Source organism: Protopterus annectens, chromosome 5.part0 (assembly GCF_019279795.1).
Source record: "Protopterus annectens isolate FY-2018-M chromosome 5.part0, PAN1.0, whole genome shotgun sequence".
NCBI lineage: Eukaryota > Metazoa > Chordata > Ceratodontiformes > Protopteridae > Protopterus > Protopterus annectens.
Window position 1 is genome coordinate 1294546953 of NC_056735.1, and position 27040 is coordinate 1294573992.

The 27040-nt window shown below is 42.3% G+C and overlaps 1 protein-coding gene across 1 annotated transcript in view; it reads right to left on the reverse strand.

Moving 5' to 3' along the window:
* Positions 1–27040, reverse strand: part of WDR75 (WD repeat domain 75) — a 1027793-nt gene that overhangs the window by 366867 nt on the left and 633886 nt on the right. The window contains exons 14-15 of the mRNA XM_044071106.1: positions 13962–14145; positions 3279–3300 (exon numbers count right to left, since the gene is read on the reverse strand). Coding sequence (XP_043927041.1) covers positions 3279–3300; positions 13962–14145 — 206 coding nt within the window. The remainder of the gene's footprint in view (positions 1–3278; positions 3301–13961; positions 14146–27040) is intronic.

A 27040-nucleotide genomic window follows, 5' to 3' on the forward strand; every position in this document is an offset into this window, starting at 1 on the left:
CACCCGGAGGAAACCCACGCGACCACAGGGAGGACATGCAGACTCAACACAGAAGGCACCCCAGCCGAGAATCGAACCAGAGAACCTCTTGCTGTGATGCGGCAACGCTAACCTGCCTCAAAATGCCCAGATTCACCAGTTGGACCGGAAAGTACACCTGAAACTGCCCTTTGGACATGCCTGGATAGTTACAGTGAACTGTTTTACTGATTGGCTGGTAAGGTCGAATAGAGGGCCTTGTCCTACAGTACGGGGGGGATCTAGTGCTAATGTTTATTAGTGCTTGCTATGAGTTTTGAGCAAGTGCAGGGATGAGAAGTGAATGGTTTGAGTGCTTAAGTTGAAAGTTTGTCTAGTTCCAAGGGAAAAATTGAAGAGTAGACTTTGTGGAGCTGGGAATAGTTATACCCAAGCTAACCGGCGTTGCCCGGCACGCAAAACCGTGCAAATGCGGGTTTTATAGCAGGGAAATGAAAGAGAGAAATTAGCCCAAAATGGCCAATAAACTACTAATTTCTGGGCTGAAACCACTCCTCCAGGGACAGATAGGCTGCTCAAAGCTCCCTCTCTCACAGTGAACAGAGAAACTTCCTTCTATCCAAGTAAGGTATGGGCAAACACAGAAATTTGTAACATAGCCCTGAATTCAGCACTAACCTGAAAACTGGACTATACTAGCTTAGAAAGGCAGGAAAACAAGTATTTTTTTTTGTTATTTTAAGAAAATAAAGCAGATACAATAAAAAAACACTTTAAATGCACAGAAATTACCAAGGGTTCTGCATCTAGGAAGAAACAGGTTATCGTCTCTCTCTCTACTCGTCCCTCATTAGACTGATCATAGAGTATAATGCCCCTTTTGGCATCTACCTCACTAGACACCTGCAACAGCTGGAGAGGCCACAAAAGTACCTCAACAAAGGGGATACTAGGCCTTACACACATGCCCTACATGGACAGACTCAAAAACTCCAGCTTTTCTCTGTTTCATATCACCTAAGAGGCGATCTCTGCTTGACTTACAAAGTCATATCTGACCCAGCTCTGTTAGAAATGCTACATCTAAAGAAATCCCAATCCCTCCGCACCACACGTTCCAGAGACCTCAACCTCATCATCACAATCAACAGAACATGCTGGAGGGACAGGTTCATAACCCAGAGACTGCCCATGCTAGGGAATAGACTTCCCATACATGTCAAGCAAAGCACCTCACTGGACCTCTTCAAGAGAAATCTTGATGAGTGGATGGGAAATAGAAAGTTCACCCAGGGAATCACTCCAGTGGCTCTACTCACTAGAGGTACTGGGAACTAACGTTGGGCGGCACAAAGCCAGGGCAATTCTATTGGCTAGGCTTGTAAGGGCTCCAGGACCATTAGCCTAGTACACACCTATGAACATAAATCAATCCTCTCTACTGTAGAAGAAAAAAATGTGTTCTTTTTCTCTACTTTCGTCCTCCTAATGGTTAAACTTCAAAGAATTTTGCTAGCAACAGAGAAATCAGAGTCAATGTAATCTACCATTGCTCTTAAAATTTGCTAAAATTATATTTTTGCTTTTTTGTTTATCATATTTTACTTCTATTTGAACATACAATGTATGTAACACTGAACCTGAAAAATGGTCCACTCAGGTCTGTGTTCAACCCTGGTTAATAAATTAATAAATAAATACATATATAAATCAATCCTCTCTACCCAAGAAGAAAAAATGTGCTCTTCATCTCTATCTTGCCATGGCAAACTTAAATAGGGAAAATGACTACATTTTTCAGAATGGTGAAAAGGCTGATCATGTGGGTGCCCTATTCGCAGAACAGCCTGACCAAACATTTCTCCCTTATTCTCAGATCCACAAAATAATGTACACTGCAGCCAAGGGTAGTTTCTTACTTGTCTGACTTGTCGTTCAGTAAGTCACACTCCAACAAAATAATGTAATCAAACAGACTCCAATTAAAAGTTCTATAACTCATTCTGAGGTTGCCAAAGTCTGACACAGTTAAAAGGGTGCAGTGGTGAAGTCATCAACATCAAGTGTGTGCAGGGGGCTTACCTCCATGTGGAAAAAACTTAAAATGATTTCATTAGCTGGCTGGATTGTAGCTCACTAAAACAGAAGTCAATTAAATGAAATGTCACCTGGCAAGGTAGTCTTGCCAGCACATTCATTTCCCTCAGCATGTGAAAGATTATGATGGAAATGCCCCAGTCTATGGCTCACAACAGGCATACTGTCTGTTTGCACATAGGTATGGCTGCACACCTTACTGCTTTTCTCTGTACCAAACCATGGTTTGTTTGAGCAACAGAAGTGCTCTTGCTTGCTGCAGCTTCCCCTCCAGAGTTTGAAGGCTGAAAAACGTCATACTTAGTTGGAGTAGCTTTACAAGTAGCCACATTTTCTTGAATCTACATATAGTCATTATACAGCAACCTAGGTTAACCCCTCAACTGAATAAAACATTCATCAAAAGTATGTCACAGTTACTTTTCACGGTAGCATAATCTGACAATGAAACTAGTGGGAAAAGGTGATCACAGGAGCTGATGATAACAGAAAGGCCATGAGGGATGATGACTGCATGGCCACTAACACCTCACAGTCCACTGAAGCACATTCAAAGGTGGGCTAATGCAAAAGTGAAGGTGGCATATATTGTGAAGCAAGACCTTTGGCTTTCACATAAAAGATGGGCATGTGGCTACCTCTAAAGGCCTTTCTGCAAAAAGGAAAAACTGACAACATTGTGTGTTCAGTTCCACCCATATAAAAAGAATCGCCCACAATGTTTATCCAAGTGATATACCATGTAAGTATACAAGCAAGGCCCCCTCTAGAGGTCCTATACAGGGGACCACCAGGAACAACTTGTCTAAGCAATGAGTCATCAGGAGGAGTCCATTCTCTTCCATGCAGTAATCCATCACAGTGGTTAATAACCTGATCAATATGGTGGTTACCAAGGCTAAAACAAATGGTGGTATCTGCCGACAGTGAAATGAATGAACTTCCTATGGGGAGAGGTGAAAAATGTCCTGAGAGGCATCTATCAGGTCCACTTATATCATTTGAGCATCCTATGAAATTAAGAAAAAGAACATCTAAATAATCACCCACAAAGAAGGCATGAAGGTCTAGAATAAGACAAAATCTCTACACCTCCAATCTCTTCTGAAATGAGGAAAGTTAAGAACATCCTTTTCTCTCTTTCCAAAGAAGTGACAGACTCTTCTGACTTTCTTAGCAATAATACCTGGGTCTGTTCCAACAGCTCTGCTGAAACAGACTGCTCTTTTATGAGTAGTCATGATAGGGAAAAACCTAAAAGTTCTACAATGGGGCCATATCAGGCTATGACCAGAACTCAGTAGTCACTGGTTGTAGCTCTGTAAACTAGCAAATCTTTGAGAGTTGAGATCTCATACGTAGTTTTGAAACACATCATGGACTGTCATAAAAAAAAGGGAGAGAGGACCGTCCGATACCTAAATGCCCGTTCCATCTCAAAACAAGGGTCTACATTCTCCTCTGGAGGTCTGTACCAATATTCATTGAATCCTGACAAAAGACAAAGTCTCCCCAGAATGGGCACTCAGACGTTTGTTTCCACTCATGCTTGAAAGAGGAGAGTGAATCATTCCATTCAGTGCAGTCAAGCACCCACTAATGCTGCCCTCGGTACACCATCAGCACAATCACAACAGATAAATCAGAAGCTTACAGAATAATCAATTATGAAAATCTTAATGAAAGCTGTCCCTCCCCCCAAAATCACAAATTCCTGTCAGCCAACAGGGAGGTCTGGGAATGTAAGACAGACAGTTAAGAGCACTAAAAATCTAAACAAAGACGGTGACCACCTTGCCTAACATGTCCAAAATGTTGGACTACTTACCTGGTGGAAAACAGCCAGTTGTTGTGGTGCGATGGTGTATGATGGACTGCAGTGATCACACAGGAACATGATTTAGAATATTTGATAAGAATCTAACTCCAATCCATCTGGGATCTAGTCTGAGCATTTATATTCTTAGGAGCAAAAGGACATAACTCAGTTGCTTCCATACTCTGGTAATAAAAACATACAAAAAATAACAGCAATTGAAAAAGGGTGCATCTACTGCCGCAGTGATCATCTAGACATTCACTGTTAATGTAAGTTTTCTAACACAACTGTCTAGTAGAGTTTTCAGCTGAATCAAGAAGCTGTTGTTAATAAAGGGATAATTAGTAGTGCACACAAAATACTGTACGATAAACTTTAGGAATCAATCAGAGGAGGTTAGAAAAGATTGGATAAGAAATTTACAAGGGAACAATAGGTGGACAGAAGTATGGGTTCCAAGTATGCAACAAAGTCTAGAAGGTTTAGGATTTTTGCTGGAAAGTGTTTGAATAGGTATTTTTATCTCTCCAGCAGGACTCCAAAGAATTTTTCCTCAAGTACATGGCAAATCTTGGAGGTGTGATGGGGAAGAAAGGAAATAGTGTAATGAGTTGGCAGACTTTAAAGATTCCCTACACAGTACTCTGTCAGAAATAATGGGTGAGCAAATGGGTGTAACTAAAGAAACAATTCTTTTGAGCTGGGACACAGGAACTGAACTGCCTAGTCTTAAGGTCTTGTTAAGCTTAATTCTGGTGAGTGCCAAAAATATATTACTAGAAAATGCAAATAAAGTCTAAATCAACTGTATTTTAAGTATTAAATATTGTAACAGCGAAAAACAAACTGAAAGTGGGATCTTTTTTAAAGGGAAGGATCAAGCTACACAGAAATAGAAATTATAGAAACAATACTTGCAGATTATTATTCAGGAGGAGGAGGAGGAGTGATGTTTAAGGGAAGGCAGGAATTGATCAATTTATGTAATTTTGGACAGATGACAGTTATAAAAAAGAACATATATGATGGGAAGTTAGGTGTGAAGGGGGGCGCGAGATGAGTCAAAGTAGTACAATTCAGGCTACACAAAGACTAGTTTAGCCATTCTAAAAAAGAAGCAGCAGTAAAAAACACTTTGAAATTCTGTTCTGTGTTTTAAGTAGTCATTGAACGGCATGAAATGTTACTAAAACTGATTGAAAGACAGCAGTGTATGTATGTAATATCAATGTAGTGACAGGAGCTTTAGGAAGAAAGAGGCCTGCATGATGTAATTTTTACACAGACGCAACGTATTGTGGGATACCTAGAGGCAGACTAAACAATCAGAATTACTTCAAGATGTCAGACCCCATGTGGTCAGACTCAAAAATTACATATACAAATATTTAAAAACCTGTAAATAGTCCCAGAGTGGTGTTAAAATGTAGGAAACACCAACCCATAATGAAATAAACTTGTTTGTTTTCGAGTCTGCGGGTATGGTTCTCCTTTAAGCAACAGCTGGATTTTCTAAAGCAATAGCTGCTGGGTATGATCAGGGATGAGTGTATAAAAGCTTAAATGACTGAGGAACTTTAAACAATCTACCTGCTTTCTTGGGGGCAGCAGGATATCTGTCAGGCACGTTACAGGCTGGGATAAAAACATCCTCCAGTGTTGAAAGAACAGGAGGAATTAAGGTAGACTCAGGAAATTCGGGCTGCAATAAATCATAATACTTCTACAGGGGCTGTGGAATATCACTATGCTCCCAATGAAATCACAGAGTCATTCTGGAAATGGTTTTAGATAAATAATCCTTCAAAGGAACTGCACAAAGCTACATTTTCCTCAAAATCTGAATCCAAAATCAGAGAAAGAACAACAAAAATTCCATTCACATTCATTCTGTCATTCAAAAACTTGAACATCTTTAAAAAATAAAAAAAAAATCTTTTGCCAGAAACAGCTACAATGGAAGGGGTCAAGAGCCAGAACTAAACCCAGAGCCAAGACCAATAAATCACTGCTGTCCAAAGTTAGTGAGACAGGAGAAGAAATGTGTCTAAAGTTTTTTTTTTCTTTTTGACAGGAATTTCTGAAGAAACAGATCCATGTATGCAAGAAAAACCTCTCCCAAGGGATAGGCGTAGAATTCTGTCTAAACACAGTAAGTCTCTGCCCCTTCTCCCATGACTGACAAGTATCAAAGGCACTCCAACATCCACAGAGGATATGTCTATCCCCTGGCTCATGGTGGTTGTAGGGACTATGCCAGAGGGAGCCAGGGAAGAGATGAATGATCACAGAAGCCAGTAATGGCCAGAGTCACATGCCTGTGGCTGAAGCACTTTAGTAGCCTGCTTTGGTGGCAAAGGCTGTTTTCGCAATTTTCTTCATTTTGGGGTTGGAAAAATTAAAAATTGAGGAACTGGTAAGCTGTTCCATGGTTAAGCCAAAAAAAAAGATGTCAGATTAAGCAGCAGTGGGTAAAACAGGTAAGTAGTAAATAAGTAACTTTTTGTCCATAAAAACGCAGCAGAATGCACTTTTAAACACCTTCCTCAGTCAAAAGTAAAACATCTTTTACCAAAGTAAAATATTTTAATTAGTTTTAACAACCTTTTACCATAAAAGTAAGAGTGACATTCTCATTTGAAAATAATTGTCACATCATATCAAATCAATAAAAAACACCTTTTTCTAGCTTTAAAATTAGTATTTATATGAGAAAAAGTTAAGTGAATGTCCCCCCCCTCCCAAAGGGAACTCATCCGGCTAGCTGATCCTCAATAACCTGCAAAAGGAGTGCTCTTTGGCAGTCTGAAAGCTCTGAAGGGCTTGGCACTCAAAACTGACTTGCTGGTCAGCTCAGTTTGAGTTGACTAGGTAGGTTCTCTCATAACAGTTAAGGTCTTCACCTCAAGGACATAAGGTACAGGATTTGACTGCAACCTCAGGTTATTGGCTTGGCTTAAAATGGCCCTTCAGGGCCGTCAGCCTACTACACACCCCTATGTACCTGACTACATCTTTTATGAGGTTGGGGGTTGGCATAATGGTTAAGGTGTTTACCTCACAGACAAAAGGTACAGGGCTTGATTCTTACTACGTGGAAATTAGTTAGGCTTAAAATGGTCCAAAAATGGTAGCTAGCCTATTATTTACCTATGGTTTGAGTATATGGAAGTTGCTCAGAAAGCTCTGGAAGTTGGCCAGCTGTTATATCCTTAAAAGGATAGAACCCACATTGCTAAGGCTACTGCAGGGATGATCTGCATGAGAAACATGCAAAGGTGTTTTGGAGGTGTGAGAAGGTGAAAACTAGCAAAACTCATAAGGTTTGGCAATGTCGGACAGCTTATGGGCTCTGGAATAAGGGGAAGAAATGCCCAAAGACCAGTAAGAAGTATGGATGTTTGGGATAACAGACAAAAAAGGAAGAATAAAGAAGAGAAAGTAAAACAAAAAGGAAGACTGTGTTAAGAACTAGTTAATACATAAAAAGAAAAAGAGGAGGGAAGAGTGAAAGTGAGAAGTTAATGGGTGGGAAAACAGAACCCAAGAGAGTGGGAAGCCTAAGAAGGAATGACGACATTTAAGAGATTGATTACGGTGTACTTACATGCAAGCCTGTATATGTGAGTCATCAAACTACAATGGGGGTGGAGAAGTGTTTCTGTCTGAAAAGTAATAATTTTGAAAAATCATAGGACCTTTCGAGCTCTAGCAAACTGTGATTATGGATACAGTCCAACAACCATACAAACAGGGGGTGTGTGTTGCACAAGCAGCTGACCTTTCCCAGCTGATGGTAATCCCCAAAGTCTACAGCCACGGTAAAGCTAAACCTAAAGCTAGTTTCAAATATCCTGGGAGAAACTCATTTTAAGGGGATCCAGTACCTGTCAGCTGGGATGTATGGTAGATAGACCATGCTGCTTTGCCAGAGATTGTCTTCATTTGTCACATCTGGGGATTTCGGTTATTGGCTAAAGCTCTTGCCATCCCCCGTAGTGCCTTTTTTAGGCAATGTCACGCCACCAAAATTCTCGATGTAAAAATATCTTCAAAAAGCAGCTTCAAGGTTATGCTGCTAAATGCTAGCAGTCTAAACCTAAAATTGCACTCACTGGATGCAGACCTCACCTTAGAAGATGCTGACATCTGTACAGGCAGAACCTTAGTTTAAGGATGTTGAAAGCACCCCGGCCATACTGGGTTATAATGCATTCCACACATTCATACCACAAACTGAAAGTGGGAGAACTAAAGGAGGTGTGGTATCAATATTCTTCAAATATAAATACACTACTAGATTGGTTAAACAAACTAATTGCCTTGAACTAATCCAGGTCCAACTGACTGTAGGTAAGATCCCTTTCCAAGTTATTGTCAGTTATAGGGCCCCCTCCATGAACCAGGATACCCACACTCCATACGTGGATGACATGAATCGCTCAAGATACAAACAAACACTCTGGTTTTAGGTGAATGACTACCCGTTCATAGACTGGATAAATTACAAGTGTACTAACACACTTGCCCAAAGGTTCTTGGACTTCAACTCCAGTGCCCTGGACCAGTTGGGTGACACCCCCACAAGGGGCCCAAACATTCTGGATCTGGTGCTTACTAAGATGGCTGATCACTGCACCACCCCATGTGTGCGGCCCTCCCTAGTGAAGTCTGATTATAAATCAGTCTCATTAGAAGTAACAATAACATCTCACCTCCCATTAGCAGCAACTAGACTAAAAAACTTCTCCAAAGCCAGTTACAATAGCTTCACAGCCCCAGCCCTCATTGATGGTACACTGGGATTTACACCAATGCCTTGTATAAGCGCATATATATACATATACGCATATATATATATATATATATATATATATATATATATATATATATATATATATATATATATATATTTATATACACTGGCTCGGCCATACCTGACAGGATCAAAACAAGATCCTCAAGAAAGAGCAAACCTTCCTGGTGGACATCCGCCATTAACAGATTATACAATAAGAGAAAGAAATTGCTATCCAACAGCAGGGAAGGAATGGTCTTTGAACTGGAAGCATTCCCTCCTCGGCTTAAACAAGCAAATAAGACACCTTGTAAGGCATTCTAACTATAAATCCAAAGTAGCCTCCTTTGCCAAGGATAACCATAAGTTCTTCTTTAGTTATCTCAGAAATCTTAAAGGAAAAACCCAGATCTGTGCAGAACTGGTTGTTAATGGCACCACATACACTGAACCTGCAGAAATAGCCAACCTGCTAGCTGACAGGTTCAGTGAAAATTTCTCCCCCCTGTCACTGCGACATATCCCCCAAAGCATCCCTACCACCTGCCCTATGCCAAGTATCTCCAAGGAACATGTCATAAACGCTCTCTCCAAAGCCAAAAACACAGCCTTTATGGGACCTGATAATATCCCAGGTTGCATTATAACTGGATTAAAATAGGAACTAGATGTACCCCTGGGTACTCTCTATCCACAGTCTAAGCACTGGTTTTGCACCTGCTGAATGGAAAACAGCAACACTCATCCTGTTACATAAAGGAGGCGCCTCCACAGACCCTGGAAACTACAGACCCATAGGTCTTGACCAGCCTAATCTGCAAGGCTATGGAAAGAATAATCATCGACACTATCAACAGAGATACAGAAGATCTTTAAAAGCTCAACCCAACCCAGTTTAGCTTTGTTAAAGGGAGATCCTGCTTCTTGAACTTGGTGGACTTCTTTGAGACAGTCTCCAAAGCCCTAGACAAAGGCAAATGCGACCTACCAGGACCTGGCCAAGGCCTCTGACACTATTCCGCACTCAGGCATCATTGTAAACTCACCCGTATATTGTCAGGTGGGATGCAACTGGCTCACCAATAAAACGCACACAGTTAAAATAGGTGACTACCTCCACCAGCAGACCCATAACCAGTGGTGTTCCAGAGGAATCTGTGCTGGGGCCCCTATTGTTTGGAATCTACTTCTTGGACATAAAGGATAAAACAAAAGGCTTACGGCTGACAAAGTTGGCTGATGATTGCAAACTGGGTGCAGTCATTAAGTCCCCAGATGATGTCAACACCCTAACAAGATGGACTTACACAGACAAATGACTGGTGCAAATGTCACGGGCTAAAACTCAAAAAAAATGCATCATCAACCCCTTCGGCAAGTGTGATGTCCCTGCAGATTACCACATTAATAACACCACCCTCAGCATGCAATCAGTGATGAGTGATTTGGGTACACAGGTTGACAGCAACCTTTCCTTTGACCAGCACATCTCCACAGTGGTAAGAAAGGCTTTCTATGTTGCCCACCTCATAAGTAAGGGCACTGCATCCAGAACAAAAGAGGTTATAACCCCCTGCACTCCTCACTCATCATGTCAATAACACTCTACAGTGCTACCTTTGGTATGTACCTTACACAAGGCACCTGCAGCAATTGGAAAGACCTCAAAGGTTTCTTACAAAGAAAATTCAGGGTCTTCAGCACGTCATATGTTGACAGACTGAAATCACTGTCACTATACTCTTGTCTCTTGCAGACTAGTCAGAGGTGACCTCTGCCTTGCACATAAAGCAATCTCAGATATTAATGCAAAGGAAATGCTGCACATTCGCAAATCAAGTGGTATCAGATGCACTCGCTCTAGAGAATGCAATCTAGTATGTGAAATCAATAGGACTTGTAGAGACAGATGCATCTCACAGAGGTCACCTCTCCTCTGGAATAAACCTCCAATTCAGGTGAAGAACAGCCCCTCACTGACCCTATTTAAGCATAACTTGGATGACTGGATGGGAAACTGCAAATTCAGCCCAAGGGTTTCACCTGTGTCTCTCTTGGACAGGGGTAGTATTTGTTGATTTATTTCCACTTAATACCTTGATATTCTTGAGAACAGGGGTTGTACTTGGCTAGGTTTGTAAGGGCCCTTGGGTCATTATTCTAGTAACCTCCTATGAGACTATGATACTATGATCCTAAAGTGGCATCCAGAATGGCTTAATCTATCTTGTTATGAGAAAGTACATCAATGGCAGCAGGCAGACATCAGACAATACAGTTCCAATAAAGGCATGAGCATCAAATTTATAGCAGGCTACTTGGGAAACCCATGAAATCTATGAAGTTGAAGAGCTCTTCCAACGTTTTCCTTCTCTGTGCGGTGGCGAAAGTCCAGAGCTTCTCCAACAGGGCTGAAGTGTGATATGTAGGACAGACAAGTTTGTGGCATATCCACAAAGGCATAAATCTTTGTGACCAAAACCAGTCCACAGTCCTGGATTCCATATTAGATGGTATGGTGGGGTCTCATAATCTGGCACAGAAATCTGCAGCAGGGTACAGAGTTACAAAGCCAGTCCACTCAAGTAGCAGCCTGCAAAAGTAGTTTACATTCTTAAAATTTGACAGCCTGACATTCAAGTACCTCAAAGCAACACAAACAGCCCCTAATAATTTATTCCATGAAGTGGAACACCTCAGAGATGTCTGATGTCTGCATTTCTTTCTCAAACTCAAGACAAGACTATCCTATAAGCATACTACATGAGCCTGTCTTTCGAGGAAAAAATCACTAGTTAGGACTACCTTGTGTTAAACAAAAATGGTCCCACCTCCTTGAGACTTGAGTTTTGTTTTCAAGCAACTGAAACCAAAACCTTTCAAGATGGCAGCTTCAATATCTTTCTCAGAAGAATAGTTTTATATTTTTTGCTGGATATCACTTCAACCAGTCTAATTTGAGTTACAAGCCTTGATGTGTAGAGAGTCATTCACAGTGTTTCACATGGACAGAGTCAGTCTCAGAACAATGCCTTCATTTACATTTAAAGCAGTGTCACAGGCATTTCTCAAAAAGCAATTCAGCTATCAGGGTAGTTCCGCAACGCTCAAAAATACAGGGAAAGATCCTGAACCGTCTGCATGGTCAAACGCAACTGGTCACTATCTGAAGAGAAACAAGGCTGCGAGATGGAACGGCCAGTAATTTGTGGCTTTTTCCCAGTGTAAGGACAGCAAATCAACAACTAAGCAAATCCTTTCTAAGTAGCTGTCTCACTCTATAGTTTTTCTGCTTCAGCCCAAACAGATGAAAACTGAAAATGCTATAAACCAGCCAGAAACCTGAAAAATCTCCTGCCCTCTATATATGTGGAAACCTGAAGTTAAACATCCTTCATGCCACAGTAAAAGCATAGGAATATAGCCTGCAAGATTAGCATTATACTGAGGTATTTTTGGATGAGGAATTTGTTTAATTTTGAGAGAGCTACAACAGGTCTCCAGGGTCTGATTTGTGGAACCACATCCATTTTCCTCTTTGGGGGGAGGGGAGTAGACTCCTTCTATGGCTGGGGAAGCCAAAAGCTGGTCTGGAACAACTGCTCCTGCCAAGAAGGTCTGATCTTGTGGCCGGGAGGGGGGGGGTCTCCTTAAAAGGTGGGATGATCATGAACTCATTTCTGCATCCTGGATTAAGTAGCTCCTCATCCAAGAGCTTGTGGCCTAGCTGAACTAGTACTCTCACAACACAGTCCTTTTCCTAGAACTTGGAGAGGGAATGAGAGAGCAGACTTAGTCAATACTGGAAAGCACTGCATTGAGAAGGGGTTTGTTACCCTGCTTCTGAACTAGTGCTTATCCTTGCCTCCAAAGTCTTTTTTTAAAGACAAGTCTATGATGTAACTAAGCAGTTACTAAGGAAGAGTCTGCACTCTCAGGTAAAACATGAATTTTCAAATGACAGTGACACAGATACTACTTTAGAGACTAAGGACAAAAGGGACTGCATATGTTCTAGTTTAGTATGATGGACTTAAGTTGCTAAAGCAATCAAGTGTCACAGATAAAACAGACTGTCAGGAAGTTTATTTAAGGGACATTCCAGCAAAATGTTCTTCCTCAGCTAAACACAATTATTCAAAAAGGAGCAATTAAGTGCATTATAAACACACAACCTTAATTCACTAAACACTGAACACCCTCTTCCTCATAAGGATATAGGTCTTCTTCATCCACAGGACTTGCTTATCAACTCTTCTAACTGCACTCGATCAGTCTATTCTTTCAAAGAGCTGGGCAAAAGCTCTAGAGAACATTTGTTCCTGCCCTGATACCTCAATCGGGCCATTTGTTTTTCAATGGTGAAAACACGGTTGTTGGAAACAATCCAACTTGCTAGTCCTGCACAGCAGCCTAGTCCTCACCTAATGGAGCACCCCCTACCTTTCCCTGACTCTCTGAGCTCAGCTGCATGCTGCGACATGCTTACTCAGCTACATGCATAAGCATTATGGGAGTCAAGCTAACAGTCTTGTGCTCCATGGATATAACTACCTAGTGCTCTCACTAGGTGTCACACAAGTGGTGTGTCAGAGCACCCCCTCATCCACCCACCATGGATGGAGCCAGCAGTGACCACTCACTCCCATCTTTTCCAGTCAGCTCTATCACACACATCTGATCCACTACTCTGTCCATAGTCGACTTCATCCCTCCATGCAACTAGAATTGGTCTAAACAAATGTCTTTAAAAAAAAAAAAAAAGTGTATGATAAAATTAAGGAACAGGTTATAAAGTAAGAGTTTGTTGTTTGAAATCTTCATTATTTGTAATAACCTTTTTAAAAAGTCATTATTATTGCATCTGAAAAGTATTTAATGTTTACAATCTGTGGAGCAATACCAGAGTTGCTGTTTTCTGCTTGTTTAATGACTATTAGATTTATGCACTAAAATAACCATAATTTTTGGTTAAAACAATGCCAAAATCTATAAACTGTAAGTGAAGATAAATATATCCATCTAAAGTTAGCCAGAAACAAATGCTACATGCAAATAAGTAATACCAATAAAAAGCAACCTTCTAAGTCCATATTTCAGTCACAAAGAAATCAAAGTAATGTAGTAGCCATTCAGTGCATTTTTAAAACATAAAGTGAAAACTTTGCAAAAGTTGTTTAAATTCTAGGTACAGAATGAAAATATCCGGGCAACTAAAAAGCAGTTAAGATCACTGTATCAAGAAACAGCACATTTGCAGCTAGTCACCTTATGTTTCCTGGAGGTTGACAAAAGGTGCACTTGAGGTCCCATGCTTCTGAATCCCATATTGTGACAATTTCTTCAAAACTGACAGCCAAAATTGAGCCATCCTCTGAAAAACAACAGTTTGTTGCTTGTCGTTTATGGTAGCTCCCAACAAAGTCACAGCTCCAACATCTGGTCTGCTGTCCTGTAGAAGATCATGTAGAATAATAGATTGATTTCTAGGCTCAAAATTTATCATAAATGTCTTTTTATTCAGGCTGAGTTTGGAGTACTGATCAAACTTCATATTCTTAATTTTAACCCTGTGTCTTTTTGTCACCTATAAAATTATTTCCAACACAAATTAAGAATGTGTACTTAATTTATCAGAGTTAATGAAAACATGAGTATCACCACACATAAGCAACAAAGAGGAAATTTCACTGTTACACAACAGAATAAAAAAAAATGACTGACATACCACAAATAAATCAGTTTCATCTTTAGTTCAGTAATGAGGGTCATTCTCTACTTAAGACTTCTTCAAATAAGAAGCAATTTAACAATCGAAGATGCATCACATATCATCCAGCCAGTAATTAACAATCCTTAACTAACACACAACTTCTTTCACAAAATGAATGCCTTAAATGTACTGACTGTAAAGCACATTCAAAATTAAAAGCATCATCGAAACTGGATTATTTTGATGCTTCTAATAAAAGTTGCCATTTGATTTTTTAAAATCTGATTCTCTTTCCATATCACCATCACTTAAATTCCACTGCACATTACTATGAACATAAAATAAAAAATCTTTTATTGTTGTGTCTTTCGGCTTTTCCCGGTTAGGGGTCACCACAGCGGAACTCCGGTCCACTAATGATTGGCAGTAGATTTTTACGTGCCGAGTTGCTGGCCCTGACGCACAACCTTCAACGAAGGTACGCCCATTCACGCATGTCTCCACACAGAAGACGCTCTTAGCTGAGAATAAAACAGGACATCATCTTACTGTGAGGCGACAACGCTACCGCAGCACCACCAAAATAAAAATCTTTTATTAAACAGACATAATTCTATGTGCTTAAAACAGAGCATTATTCTCATTTTGATTTTTAAAACCATACATATGCAGACAAGACTAGCCAAATATTTACGAAATGGTATTTAGCAACATAAGAGTCGCACCTTAAGCATAAAGAAATGTTGGCAATACTGATACAGCTGCAAGCAAAGAAACAAGAACTATCGTTTTCATTTGAAAGACAATGCATAGAATGTCCATCTAAGATAAACCTACAATTGCATTCCATACATTTGCATGCACCTTTCCTTTATGTGTTACGCTTATTCTCCTCAACTACTTCTCTTACGCTGTAACACACTTTGCTTCCTTTTGCTAAGTTATGTACCCTTCTTAATTAAAATCCAATACAGTGAGGGGGCAAGGTTATGAAAATATATGGATGACTTAGAATTCAAAAATCTGAAGTTCTGATTGGAAAAGAATGTTAAAGTATCCACAGAATGAAGCTAAAATAGAAACAACTTATATAAAATAAGAGACACTGAGCCTTCACAGTGTCAGCAACCAGTAGATGAAGCTTTCAAACAGAGCTAGATCTATGCCACTTAAGGTTACTGTTGCTTCAGGGGCCATTAAGCAAGTTATTGCTGAAAACTGAAACTTATTTTCAGCTTTTCCGGAGGTTTATTTACAAATAATAAAGCACCTACTTTGAAATATATATTTATTAAAAAGAAAACATACCAAGTCTGCCAGTGATGTTTACATTAATTTGTGTTCGAAGTGTGATTCCCATTATGTGGGTAGGTCTAGCCAAATGTTATTTCTGAGCACATTTCTGACTTCAAAAGCAAAAGCAAAATGGGAATAATGCTCTTTTTAAAGTTGCAAAGAGAGGTCCTTCTTACAAAAGGCTTTTATTTTACATTATTGATGATCTGAAATTGTGTTTAGTGGGTACTGATGTGGAAACAGAACTGCATCTTATACACAACCAATTCTATATCCTACCCAATATTCAGGAGTGCGCTAAAAGCCCACCTCCTTACTCAAACCAAACATAAATGCTAGACAGATTAAAGGAAGGCTCCAAATTTCACATCTACTTGCTTAAAGTACAATCAGAACTAGCAAAGTATGTCCAGTGCCTTAGGGACTCTCCTCTCTCTCCTTTCAAATATACCACCAGAGAGTAGACATGGAGGTTAATGAACCGACTTAAGGGCAATTTTTGCACCACATACAGGGAGAAACATGGTACTCGGGGGACAACAGTAGACAGTCACGAAAACTATCTTCCAAGAAACAAACTAGAAAGCCACCAAACCGGCTTCTTAGTTGTGAAATTCATACCCAAGGAAACAGCGAAAGGATTGTTCAGAGTGGGGATGGTGGACTCCTTTACAGTGCTGGGTCACAATCTTGCCTCTCAAAAGGTTATGACTGGCATAAATAGCTTTTACAAGAAGTAAAAACATGAAAGAGCTGACACCCAAATTATAAGGGTCTACACTCTGTGTTGTTAATTTTAAAGGATATAGCCAACCAATATACAACATTATTTCCTCAGGCATATTGTTTCAGAACTGTAATTAAAAGGCAAACTTCAGACAAAAAATTTTGTAACAAATCAGCCCACTGCACTCCCTGATATCAAATTACACCTCTCTCGGAGGTTTCACCAACTCAGTGAAAATAGTAACTTCATACAGTTTCCTCTAAGTTGGTCCAACCTTGGAGGTAATAGATTTAGAACCTGGGGATGTGGGTGCAGACTCTTGAAACTGGAAGGTTCAGGGAGGTGCAGCCCACCTGCAAAACAGGGAGATGTAAAAGACTGATTACTTACTGCCAATGTAAACAACAACAGTAGTGTGTGATCATCAAGTCAGACTAAAGTAAACCCAACTTCAACATCAAGTAGAACTGAGAATGCTGGGAATAAGCAGAGGATTTCTCCCTACCATGGGAGGAGGGATGTGCCTTCCATTAACTCCTGCGCAAAGGAGGAGTAGTACTACATTCTTCTGGGTACAAAACACGTAGAACTCAATGATGTCCTACCCCCAAGACCCTGACAAGTCAATACTTCCAAATTTCCATATCTAAGAGATGAAGGAGAATGACAGAGTCCTGTTATACATTCATACCCTCATCTCTGGATGTGAATGGCTGACAGTAGGATGTTCTCATCTATATCCCACTTACACATGCAGAAAACATTTTTTTACAAGTGATTATAAGCTTGATGGCATGGTTGCCCAATTACGCAAGGAGGGGATTCTAAGTCTCTGCTCCCCCTCCAGTCATCAAGGTAAAAAACACACTATTCATTTTAAGTTAATGTGGACCCTTATGTCACAGAAGAGCTAAGGTGGGTGCTTCGCCTCCACAGCTAAATATCTGTTATCAAAGCTTGTGAATAATTCAGCTGAAGAAAGGTAACGCTCACACTAAGATTAGTGGACAGTGTCCACTACTTCAGGGCCCAGTAACCTCCCTGACACACAAAAAAATAAATTCCAGGAGCATGTGGTGACTAAACTACTGACACTTCACAGATCCACATCCTTAGGTATCCAAAAGTCACTGAAATTAGTGCCACCATAAAGCTTGAAACAAACTGGGTCTGAACTTTCCACTATGTCCTTACCCAGACTGCCAAATACATGACCTTCTGGACCCTCAAAAGGGTGGGAATGACCAACATGCGAGTGTCCAACTCAAAAAATGATGAAGGCAATCCTTTTTAAGGAGGGATCAGAGAGGACTCCATATCTATGTGGACCCCATGAGCTACACCCATTGGGTAGTACTGAATTTTGACTAACTGCAAGCCTTGGAATAGTAACAATTTCAGTGCTACTGCACGTAAATGTATACCAACTCTAAAGCTGGTTTATCTCAGAGTTTTCACTCTTCTCAGACATACAATGCTATCAGAATTAGGATATATATACATATACGTATATTATATAGATATACAGAGAGTGTGTGGCACGCCTTCCACATAAGGAGTATGGGGGACTTGTCGCCTGTTAAAACAAAACAAAACAAAACAGAATTCTTGGGCTAACAGTGAGTTTCACACTTTGCTGTTATGTTAATTGTTTTGGGAATTGCACTGCAGTCTTGAAATTGCAATAAGCTACCCAACTATGGGACTGCCCAACTCAGGAAAACTTCCAGGAGTCCATCAAGGGGGCCACCATAAGACAGCTGTCCAATCAGAATAAATGAAGTCCAACACCACAACAGCTAGCAGTGTGGAAAGCTTTCTGGAAGCAGAAGAGAGCCAAATGGTAATGCTCTGAATGGAAAGTGGTGCCTCTCATCACAGCAAACTGGAGAGGCTTCCTGTGTAGATCCCAGAAAGTGAGGCACTGGAAAAAGTACAGTTGTGTACACTTGCTATAAATGTAGATGTTCAAGTGTATTCACTGTTGCAGTCATCACATCTGGGTTATCTGCCTGCAGGTAACCCTCAGCCGGCCTGAATACCAGTGTCTTCGGATTTCTGTGTCGGATGCTGTCACTTCTTCCATGACGTCAGGTCGTCAGGGATATAAAACATGCAGCCGACGTCATTACATCAGTTTTTCTTGCCTAAGATGTCAGGTGCCCCCACAATAGGAAGCAATTACATGGCATGGAACACCCCCAGCAAAAAGCAAATACACATGATATAATATATTCCAAATAAGAAGGAAAGGTAGAGCCAAGAGAAGTCAGGAGGCTGGAGGGAAGGTAACCAGGACTGCAACAGTGAATACACTCCAACATCTACATTTATGGTAAGTGTACACAACTGTACTATGTTCTTTGTGTTTCACTATTGCAGTCATCACATTTGGGTTAATTCCCAAAGCTGAGGAAGGCTGGAGGCTCTGTAAGACTGCTGTGGCAAATCCAGCTCTGGATTTAGAAAAGATAGGCAGATGATAATGTTTAGTGAAAGTATGTACAGAGCTCCATTTAGCAGCTTCCAGGATGTCCCTGGTAGGGACTCCTCTGAGAAATGCTGCAGAGGCAGAGGCAGAGGCAGCCCTGGTGGAATGTGATCTTATTCCCTTAGGGGTAGATTTTCCATGGTGCTTGTAGCAGAAATGGATGAAATTGGATATCCACTTGGAAATGGCTTGCTTTGAAATGGCCTTCCCCTCTGCCCCTGCAACAAAACTAACTAGCAACTGGTCAGATTTTCTGAGAGGCGTAGTTCTGTCCAAACAGAATCTAAGCCATCTGTGCACGTCCAGAGAATGCAGTATCCTTTCCCCTTATTTTGAGGATTAGAGAAAAAAGTAGGCAAATGAATGGACTGGTTTAGAGCCACACTAGACACCACCTTGGGCATAAAGGATGGATTAGTCCTGAGGGAAATCCTGTCCGCATGGAAGATAATGAAGGGTTCCACTGCAATGAGGGTCTGCAGTTCAGACACTCTCCTTGCTGAAGTGATGGCTAGAAGTAAGGTTGTTTTCCAAGAAAGGAATTTCAACTCTGCTGTAGCAGCTGGTTCAAAGGGGGGACGAGTGAGTTTTTCCAAAACAAAGTTAAGGTCTCAGGCTGGAATGGGAACTCTCCTAGGGGGCCTTAAATTTTTGGCCCCTCTAAGGAATTGTTTTAGCAGGGGATGAGAGAAGAGGGGTGGCTCAGTATTACAATGTGCTGAAATGGCAGATGCATGAATCTTAATTGAAGAGAAAGACAGGCCCTTGTGGAGCATTTCTGTTAAATAATCTAGAATATGGGGTAAGCTGGGCACTGTTGTGCCCCTCCCCTGAGCCTGGCCCCAGGAACCGTATCTTTTCCACTTTTCTGAATAGGATTTTCTAGTACTAGGTCTCCTTGCCTCAAGAATGACATACAGCACCTGCTTACTGAGGGCTGCTAGGGGTGAGCTCAGGGGAATTAACCAAACTGCAAGGTTCAGGGTTTGAAGCTGAGGGTGCAGAATCTGGCCTGCTTGCTGGGACAGCAGGGAAGGGGTCGGAGGCAGGTGCCATGGTTGTAGCACTGTCAGACTGTGCAAAAGGGGATACTAGTGCTGGCGTGGGCAGTCTGCGGCAACCAGTATTGTCCTTGACTTGTCCTGTTTGATCTTTAGTAGAACCTTCGAGAGGAGAGGCAGAGGGGGAAAAGCATAAATTAAGAGGCTTTCCAGGTAAAGGACAGGGCATCCACTTTCCAAGCTTGACTGTGGGGAGTTCTGGTTTAGAACTTATTCAATTGGTAGTTCTAAGGGGAGGCAAACAGGTCTACCTCTGGTATCCCCCATTTGTTTCTCAAGAGCTTGAATATTTTGGGTTCCAGTTTCCATTCGTGTGGGTCTATGAGATTTCTGCTTACGTTGTCTGCCAGTGAATTTAGTTTGCCTGGCAGGAACTGAGCTTGCAGGTTCACTTGGTAGTTCAAGGCTGTGTTCCACAGAGCCATGTCTAGTCTGCAGAGTGGGTAGGAATGGGTTCCCCCCTGCTTGTTTATGTACCACATAACTGTGGTGTTGCCTGTCTTTACCAATAGTTGTCCTGGAAGAATAAGGTCTTTGAAGGCTGTCAGAGCATTCTGTACAGCTAACATTTCTTTTTGATTGATATGCAGGTGCATCTGTTTTGGGTTCCATTTGCCCTGAATGCACTGCCCTGCCATGTGAGCCCCCCATGCACAGTCTGATGTATCTGTTGTTAGGGTTTGGGCGGCAGGGGGGTAGAGTGAAAGGGAGTCCCTTGTTGTGGTAGCAGGCCTCTGCCCACCAAAGGAACTCTTAGACAAGGAATGATAGGGATCATTGTTTCCAGGTCCTGAGAATGTTGACACCATAGACTTTTTAGATACCATTGAAGTTTCCTCATATGCAGTCTTGCATATGGAATTAAAAGAATGCAAGAGGCCATGAACCCCACGGCTTGCAGGATTTTCCTTGCAGATAGCTGGGTTTTTGTGGCCAGTAGGTTGTCAAATAAGCTTGTTTCTCCGGAGTGAGGAATGCCATCTGGGAAGCTGTGTTCAAGCTTGCTCCCAGGAATACCATCTGTTGGCAGGGTACTAGGTGTGATTTCTTCTCATTGATGGTGTACCCCAGTGAAGTTAGAAGTCTCTTTACAAATGCCAGGTGGTGTAATAGCAAGTCCTGACTTTCTGCCTGAATCAGGCAATTATCCAAGTATAGGTAAATCTGAATATTTCTACACCTGCAAAATGGAATGGGTGGAGATAGGCACTTTAAGAATACCCTGGGTGCAGTAGATATCCAAAGGGAAGTGCAGAGAACTGATAGTGCATGGAGCCCGCCCTGAAACGTAGGTATTGTCTGCAGGATTCCCTTATTGGAATGTGCAGGTAAGCTTCTCTCAAGTCTATGGTTGCCAGCCAGGCATCTTTGGCTAGCATAGGAAGAAGCTGTTGAAGAGTTAGCATTTTGAATTTTGGAACCACCAGAAAGGTGTTGAGAGTAAACAGGTCCAAGATAGGATGCCAGGAGTTTTCTTTTCTGGGAACCAGAACAGTCTTGAATAAAAACTTTGTCCCTTTTGTTCTGCTGGGACAAGTTGAATAGCCCTGATACTGAGGAGAGAGAGCACTTGTTGTTGGGGCCTCCACCCACTGATTTGGGGGGAGATCTGGCCATCCACTTGGGGCTGGTAGTGAGTGGAAGTCGAATCTGTATCCGAGGGAAACTATGTTTAAAACCCATTTGTCCTGGGTAATGAGTTCCCAGTTTTTTTGCATGCAGGGCAAGCTTTCCTCCTAAGGGAGCAAGTAGATGAGCAGGGCTTGAAAGAGTTAAGGATAAGTCATTGTGCCATTTTTCCATAGGGGGTGGCTTACTACTCCCTGCTTTGGAAGTGGGAGCCCCCCCCCCCCACTGCTTAGATCTGTGCATTGCCTGAGACTCAAGTCTTGGTGGTCTGCTGCTCCTGGGTTTGGACTGAGAAGGCCTTGAAGGGACTGGAAAAGACCAGTTCTTTGAAGGCCAATGCCTACTGAATCTAGGAGGCTCTACTTGTAAGAGATCTTTAACAGTTTGCATAGATTTAGCTTTTTCCTCCATCCTTTTGAGGACTTCTTCTGCTTTGTTGCCAAAAAGGCGGTCTTGGTTTAAGGGTGCATCCAGTAATTTAGCTTTGACATGATCTGGCAAATTTTATTCCTTAAGCCAAGCATGCCTTCTAAGTTCAGACCCAGTGACAGCAGCCCTGTAAGATGCTTCTAAAGCATCAAAACCACGCTGCAAAGTATGTTTACCAACTTGTTCAGCAGAATGCATTAACTCTTGCAAATCTTTGCGTTCAGCACAGTCAGGAATCAACATAATTTTCTGTTTAAGTAGTCCATTATATGCCGATGATACTTTAACATAGGAAACTGGCGATTTAAAGCCCTAATGGCCAAAGTAGCAGAAGAGTATAACTTCTTACCCCATCTGTCTAAAGCCCTAGAATCCCTATCAGAAGGGGTAGGATTTTTGGCAGTAGTAGCCTTAATACCTTTTGGTCTTTGGGAAATGGTCTCTTGATCATCATTAGGATTCTTGAAGAGGAATTTGAGAGTCAGGTACTCTGTAGTACCTGTCAGGTTTCCTGGGAGCTGGAGGCAAAGTGTCTGGGGTAAGGCTGGATTCCAAGAAAACATCATCTACAATCTCCGGAACAGGAGGGATAGCTAGAGGCCTGTGTTGAGGCAGGAGTAAAAAATTCCCTAAGTCTCTTTTTGTACTCAGAATAGTCCTGGCTTTCCCAGTGGAAATGCTTCCTAAGGGTATGCAAGGTTTCACCAAAAGAAAAATCTCTGGAGGGGAAGCAGAAGGAATGTAATCCTCTGCATCAGAATCCTCATAAGTAGATAAGGGTAAATCCTGGTAGTCAGAAGGAGCAGAGATATCAGATTCCTGATCAGAAGAATCAGAAAAAAAATCAGTTCTAGGTCTCTTAGAGGGGGAAGGCTGGCTTCCCCTAATTAAGGTAATAAGGTCTTCAACCATTTTAATCATTTGTTTTTGAGGCATATGGGCTTGAGTATGGGGATTGGCCGTCAGTTTTCTAGGCACAGTGCAAGCTTTAGGCCTAAGGAATTTGGTATTTATAGCTTGAAATGAAATTGTCGGTTTAATATGAAAGTTGGTAAGCCTGAATACACCCTCAGAAGACAGTGCCTGCACAGTGGCTCTGGACCCATCCAAGGCAGAGACATCCACAGGTTCCATAGTCGAAGAAGCATCTCGCGGCATACCGAACTCCGAATGGGTCTCAGTTGAGGCCTGCGAATCTGTAGTAGCGGGTATCAGGGGCTGCGAAAGCACCTCACTGAGTACCGGCGGACTGGCGACTAGCTTAACAGAAGCGTCTTCTGCAGTTTTGGACCTATATGCCCTGTCTCTATCATCATCATTACGTTTTTTCGGAAGATTGGTAGTCGGATGGCTTAATGAAGCCATTTCGGAGTACGGAGATTGAGAACGAAAGTATTTAGCTACAAAAATTGCCCGACGATGAATAGTTTTTGCGTTGAACAAGGCATAAAACCGACAGCGAGGTACATCGTGCTCTGGGCCTAAACAGGTGATGCAGTAAGAATGAAAATCTCTATGAGGTATTCGCTTTCCACAGGCAAGACAATTGTTAATTTTTTCAGACATCAGTTAGAACAAGAAAAAAGGATCCCCAACGGGGTACTTATCTTTTTGAAGATTTCAGCTGTGAAACTCGAAAAGAAAATTTCAGGAGTCGGCCAACCGGCACTTGCGAACTACTACTGCTTCGGGCACCACATGGCAAGAAAGACTGATGTAATGGCGTCGGCTGCATGTTTTATACCTCTGTCGACCTGACGTCATGGAAGAAGCGACAGCATCCGAAGCAGAAATCCGAAGACACTGGTATTCAGGCCGGCTGAGGGCTACCTGCAGGCAGATAACCCAAATGTGATGACTGCAACAGTGAAACACTGAGATCATCATCCATCATGTCTGCAGCACCATCCAAACACTTTGTGATAGCAGAAGCATGACTATCCCTTGGTCAGCTAACATTAGGAACCTGACATACCAGGTAAGGTCAGTGAGGTGCAAGATGGGATGGAGACTTCCCATTCCTTTTATGAAATAAGATGAGACAGTGAAAAAAAAAAACAAATGAGCCAGTTTCTTGAGGATTACAGCCTGGACCTGCTCAAACAGCTTCATAGAGACTGCCTGGTCTCTGAGCAGAGCAATTTCTTGGAGAACAACTCAGAACTCTAAGATACGGCTGCCAAAGACCATGCCAAGAAAGAATTGTTGTGATAGGAAAGTACAGTTTTGTACACTTACCATGAATGTAGATGTTGGAGTGTATTCACTGTTGCAGTTATCACCTACGGGTTTATCCCTGTTGTGGTAGCCCTCAGCCGGCCTGTATACCAAAGTCAATGTTTTTCTGCATCGGCTGCTGTCGCTTGCTGCCTGACGTCAGGTTGTCAGTGCTATAAAGGAAGGCAGCCGATGCCATTACATCAGTTTTTCTTGTCCTAACCAGTTAGAGGCCCAAGTAAATATGGTAAAGTGGCCCTGGTGGCTACAAGTCACCGTTACAAACGTATGTCTCCCTAAAGAAAGAAGATATAAGGGGTAAGAAGGGTGGGAAACCAGGACTGCAACAGTGAATACACTTGAACATCTACATTTCTGGTAAGTGTACACAACTGTGCTATGTTCTTCATGTTTCACTGTTGCAGTCATCACCTGTGGGAAGATTCCCAAAGCTGAGGAGAGGGGTGGTAGGATTAGTAAGAGACCTAGAAATGGGTCAGCATGCCCTGCAGAACTGCAGAGGCAAACCCTGCCCTAGCCTTAGAAAATAGAGGTAGGTGGTAATGCTTGGTAAAGGTATGTACAGAAGTCCAGGTGGCAGCTTCCAGGATGTCCCTGGTGGGAACTCCTCTGAGGAATGCAGTGGAAGTAGAGGCTGCCGTAGTGGAATGGGTTTGAATAGATTTGGGGGGAGGGGTTCCCATGCAATCTGTAGCAGAAATGGATTCAGTGTGATATCCATTTGGAAATGGTTTGTTTGGAAATGGGCTTCCCCTCTGCCCCTGGCACAAAGCTGACAAGTAGTTGGTCTGTTTTCCTGAAGGGTTTAGTACGGTCCAAATAGTATCTGAGCTGTCTGTGCATGTCTAGTTAGTGCAGAATTCTTTCCCCCTTGTTTTGATGGTTAGGAAAGAAGGTGGGTAGATGTATGGCCTGGTTGACAGTTACATTATATACCACCTTGGGCATAAAGGAGGGATTAGTCCTCAGGGAGACCCTGTCTGCATGGAAGATGATGAAGGGCTCAATGACCATCAGTGGCTGAAATTCTGAAACCCTTGTGGCTGAGGTGATAGCTAGGAGAAAAGCAGTCTTTCAGGAGAGCTATCTTAGTTCTGCAGAAGCAGCAGGTTCGAAGGGTGGTAAAGTTAGTTTTTCCAAAATATAATTAAGATCCCAGGCTGGAGTGGGTGATCCTCTAGGAGGTCTGAATTTAAAAGGCCCTCTGAGCAACTATTTTAATCAAAGGATGGGAGAACATGGTCTATTCTGTATCAAAATGAGCTGAATGGCTGAGGCGTGGATTTTAAAAGAGGAGAAGGAAAGGCCACTACTAAGTAGCTCCGCTAGGTAGTCCAGGATGAGAGGGATGGAAGGTTGTGAGGTACTGCCCCCCCTGGACTGGCTTCAGGAGCAGAATCTTTTCCATTTTCCTGCATAAGATTTTCTGGTGCTGGGCCTTCTGGCCTCTGTGATAATGTCTAGGACCGGTTTGCTTAACAGGGGCCCCTTGTTTCCCTTTAGAGTATTAGCCATGCTGATAGTTTGAGAGTCTGCAAGTCTGGGTGCAGCACCCCCCCCCTCAAATGAGTTAAGAGGTCTGAGATCAGGGGAAGCTGCCTGGGAGGCTGTAAGGTGAGGCTGCGCAGTAAGGGGTACCAATGTTGTCTGAGCCAATCTGGAGCAATGAGGATGGCCTCTGGTCTCGCCTCCCTTATTTTGATCAGTACCTTGGGAATAAGATGCAGAGGAGGAAATGCATACACAAAGTGGGTGTTCCAGAGGAAGGTCAAGGCATCCACCTTCCACGCTAGGTGGTGATACTCCCTGGTACAGATTTTTTTCAGCTGATGGTTGAGATGCAAAGCAAAGAGATCCACCTCCGGAGTCCCCCACACCTAAGTGATTTGTAAAAAGGTTTTTCTGTGGAGCTGCCATTCGTGGGGGTCCAGTAAGTTTCTGGTTAAGTGGTCTGTCAGGGTGTTGTTAATCCCTGGTAGGCATTGGGCTATCAGGTATAGTCCTATGGAAGAGACCGTCAGCCAGAGGTTCATGGGTAGCCTGCACAGAGACTAAGATTGGGTCCCTCCCTGTTTCTTGATGTACCACATCACTGTGGTGTTGTCTGTTTTGATAAGGAGAACCTCTGGCTTGAGATGGGGTTTAAAGGATGTCAGAGCCTTTTGTACTGCCATCATTTCCCTCTGGTTGATGTGTAAGGAAAGTGTTGGGCATCCAAAGACCTTGGGTGCACTTGCCTTCTAGGTGAGCACCTCAAGCTATGTCTGAGGCATCGGTGGTAATGGTCTGCCCGGTTGGGCAGAGGGTGAAGCAAAGACCCATGTTCTGGGCACAGGCCCATGCCCATCAGAGAAACTTAGCCCTTATAACACGGGATCAGAGGTAGGAAGGGTTTTTAGAGGTTGTGTGTGCTGACACCAAAGGTGAAGTTTTCCTATGTGAAGCCTAGCCAGAGGAATTAGAAGGATGCAAGATGCCATGTACCCCAAGGCTTGCAGGAACTTCCTCGCAGTGAGGTGACTTCTGGAAGCCATCTGGGTAAAACAGAGAGGCAGGAAGCTCTGATTTTCTTGGGATAGGAAAGCCATTTGGGATGCTGTGTCCAGCAGTGCTCCCACAAAAATGATCTTCCTGGAGGGTGTTTGTCTTGATTTCTTCTCATTGATGGTGTACCCTAAGGAGGTTAGGTGGGTTTTGATAAAGAAAAGGTCCTAAAGGAGCTTTTCTTTGCAATCTGCCTGAATGAGGCAGTCATCCAGACAA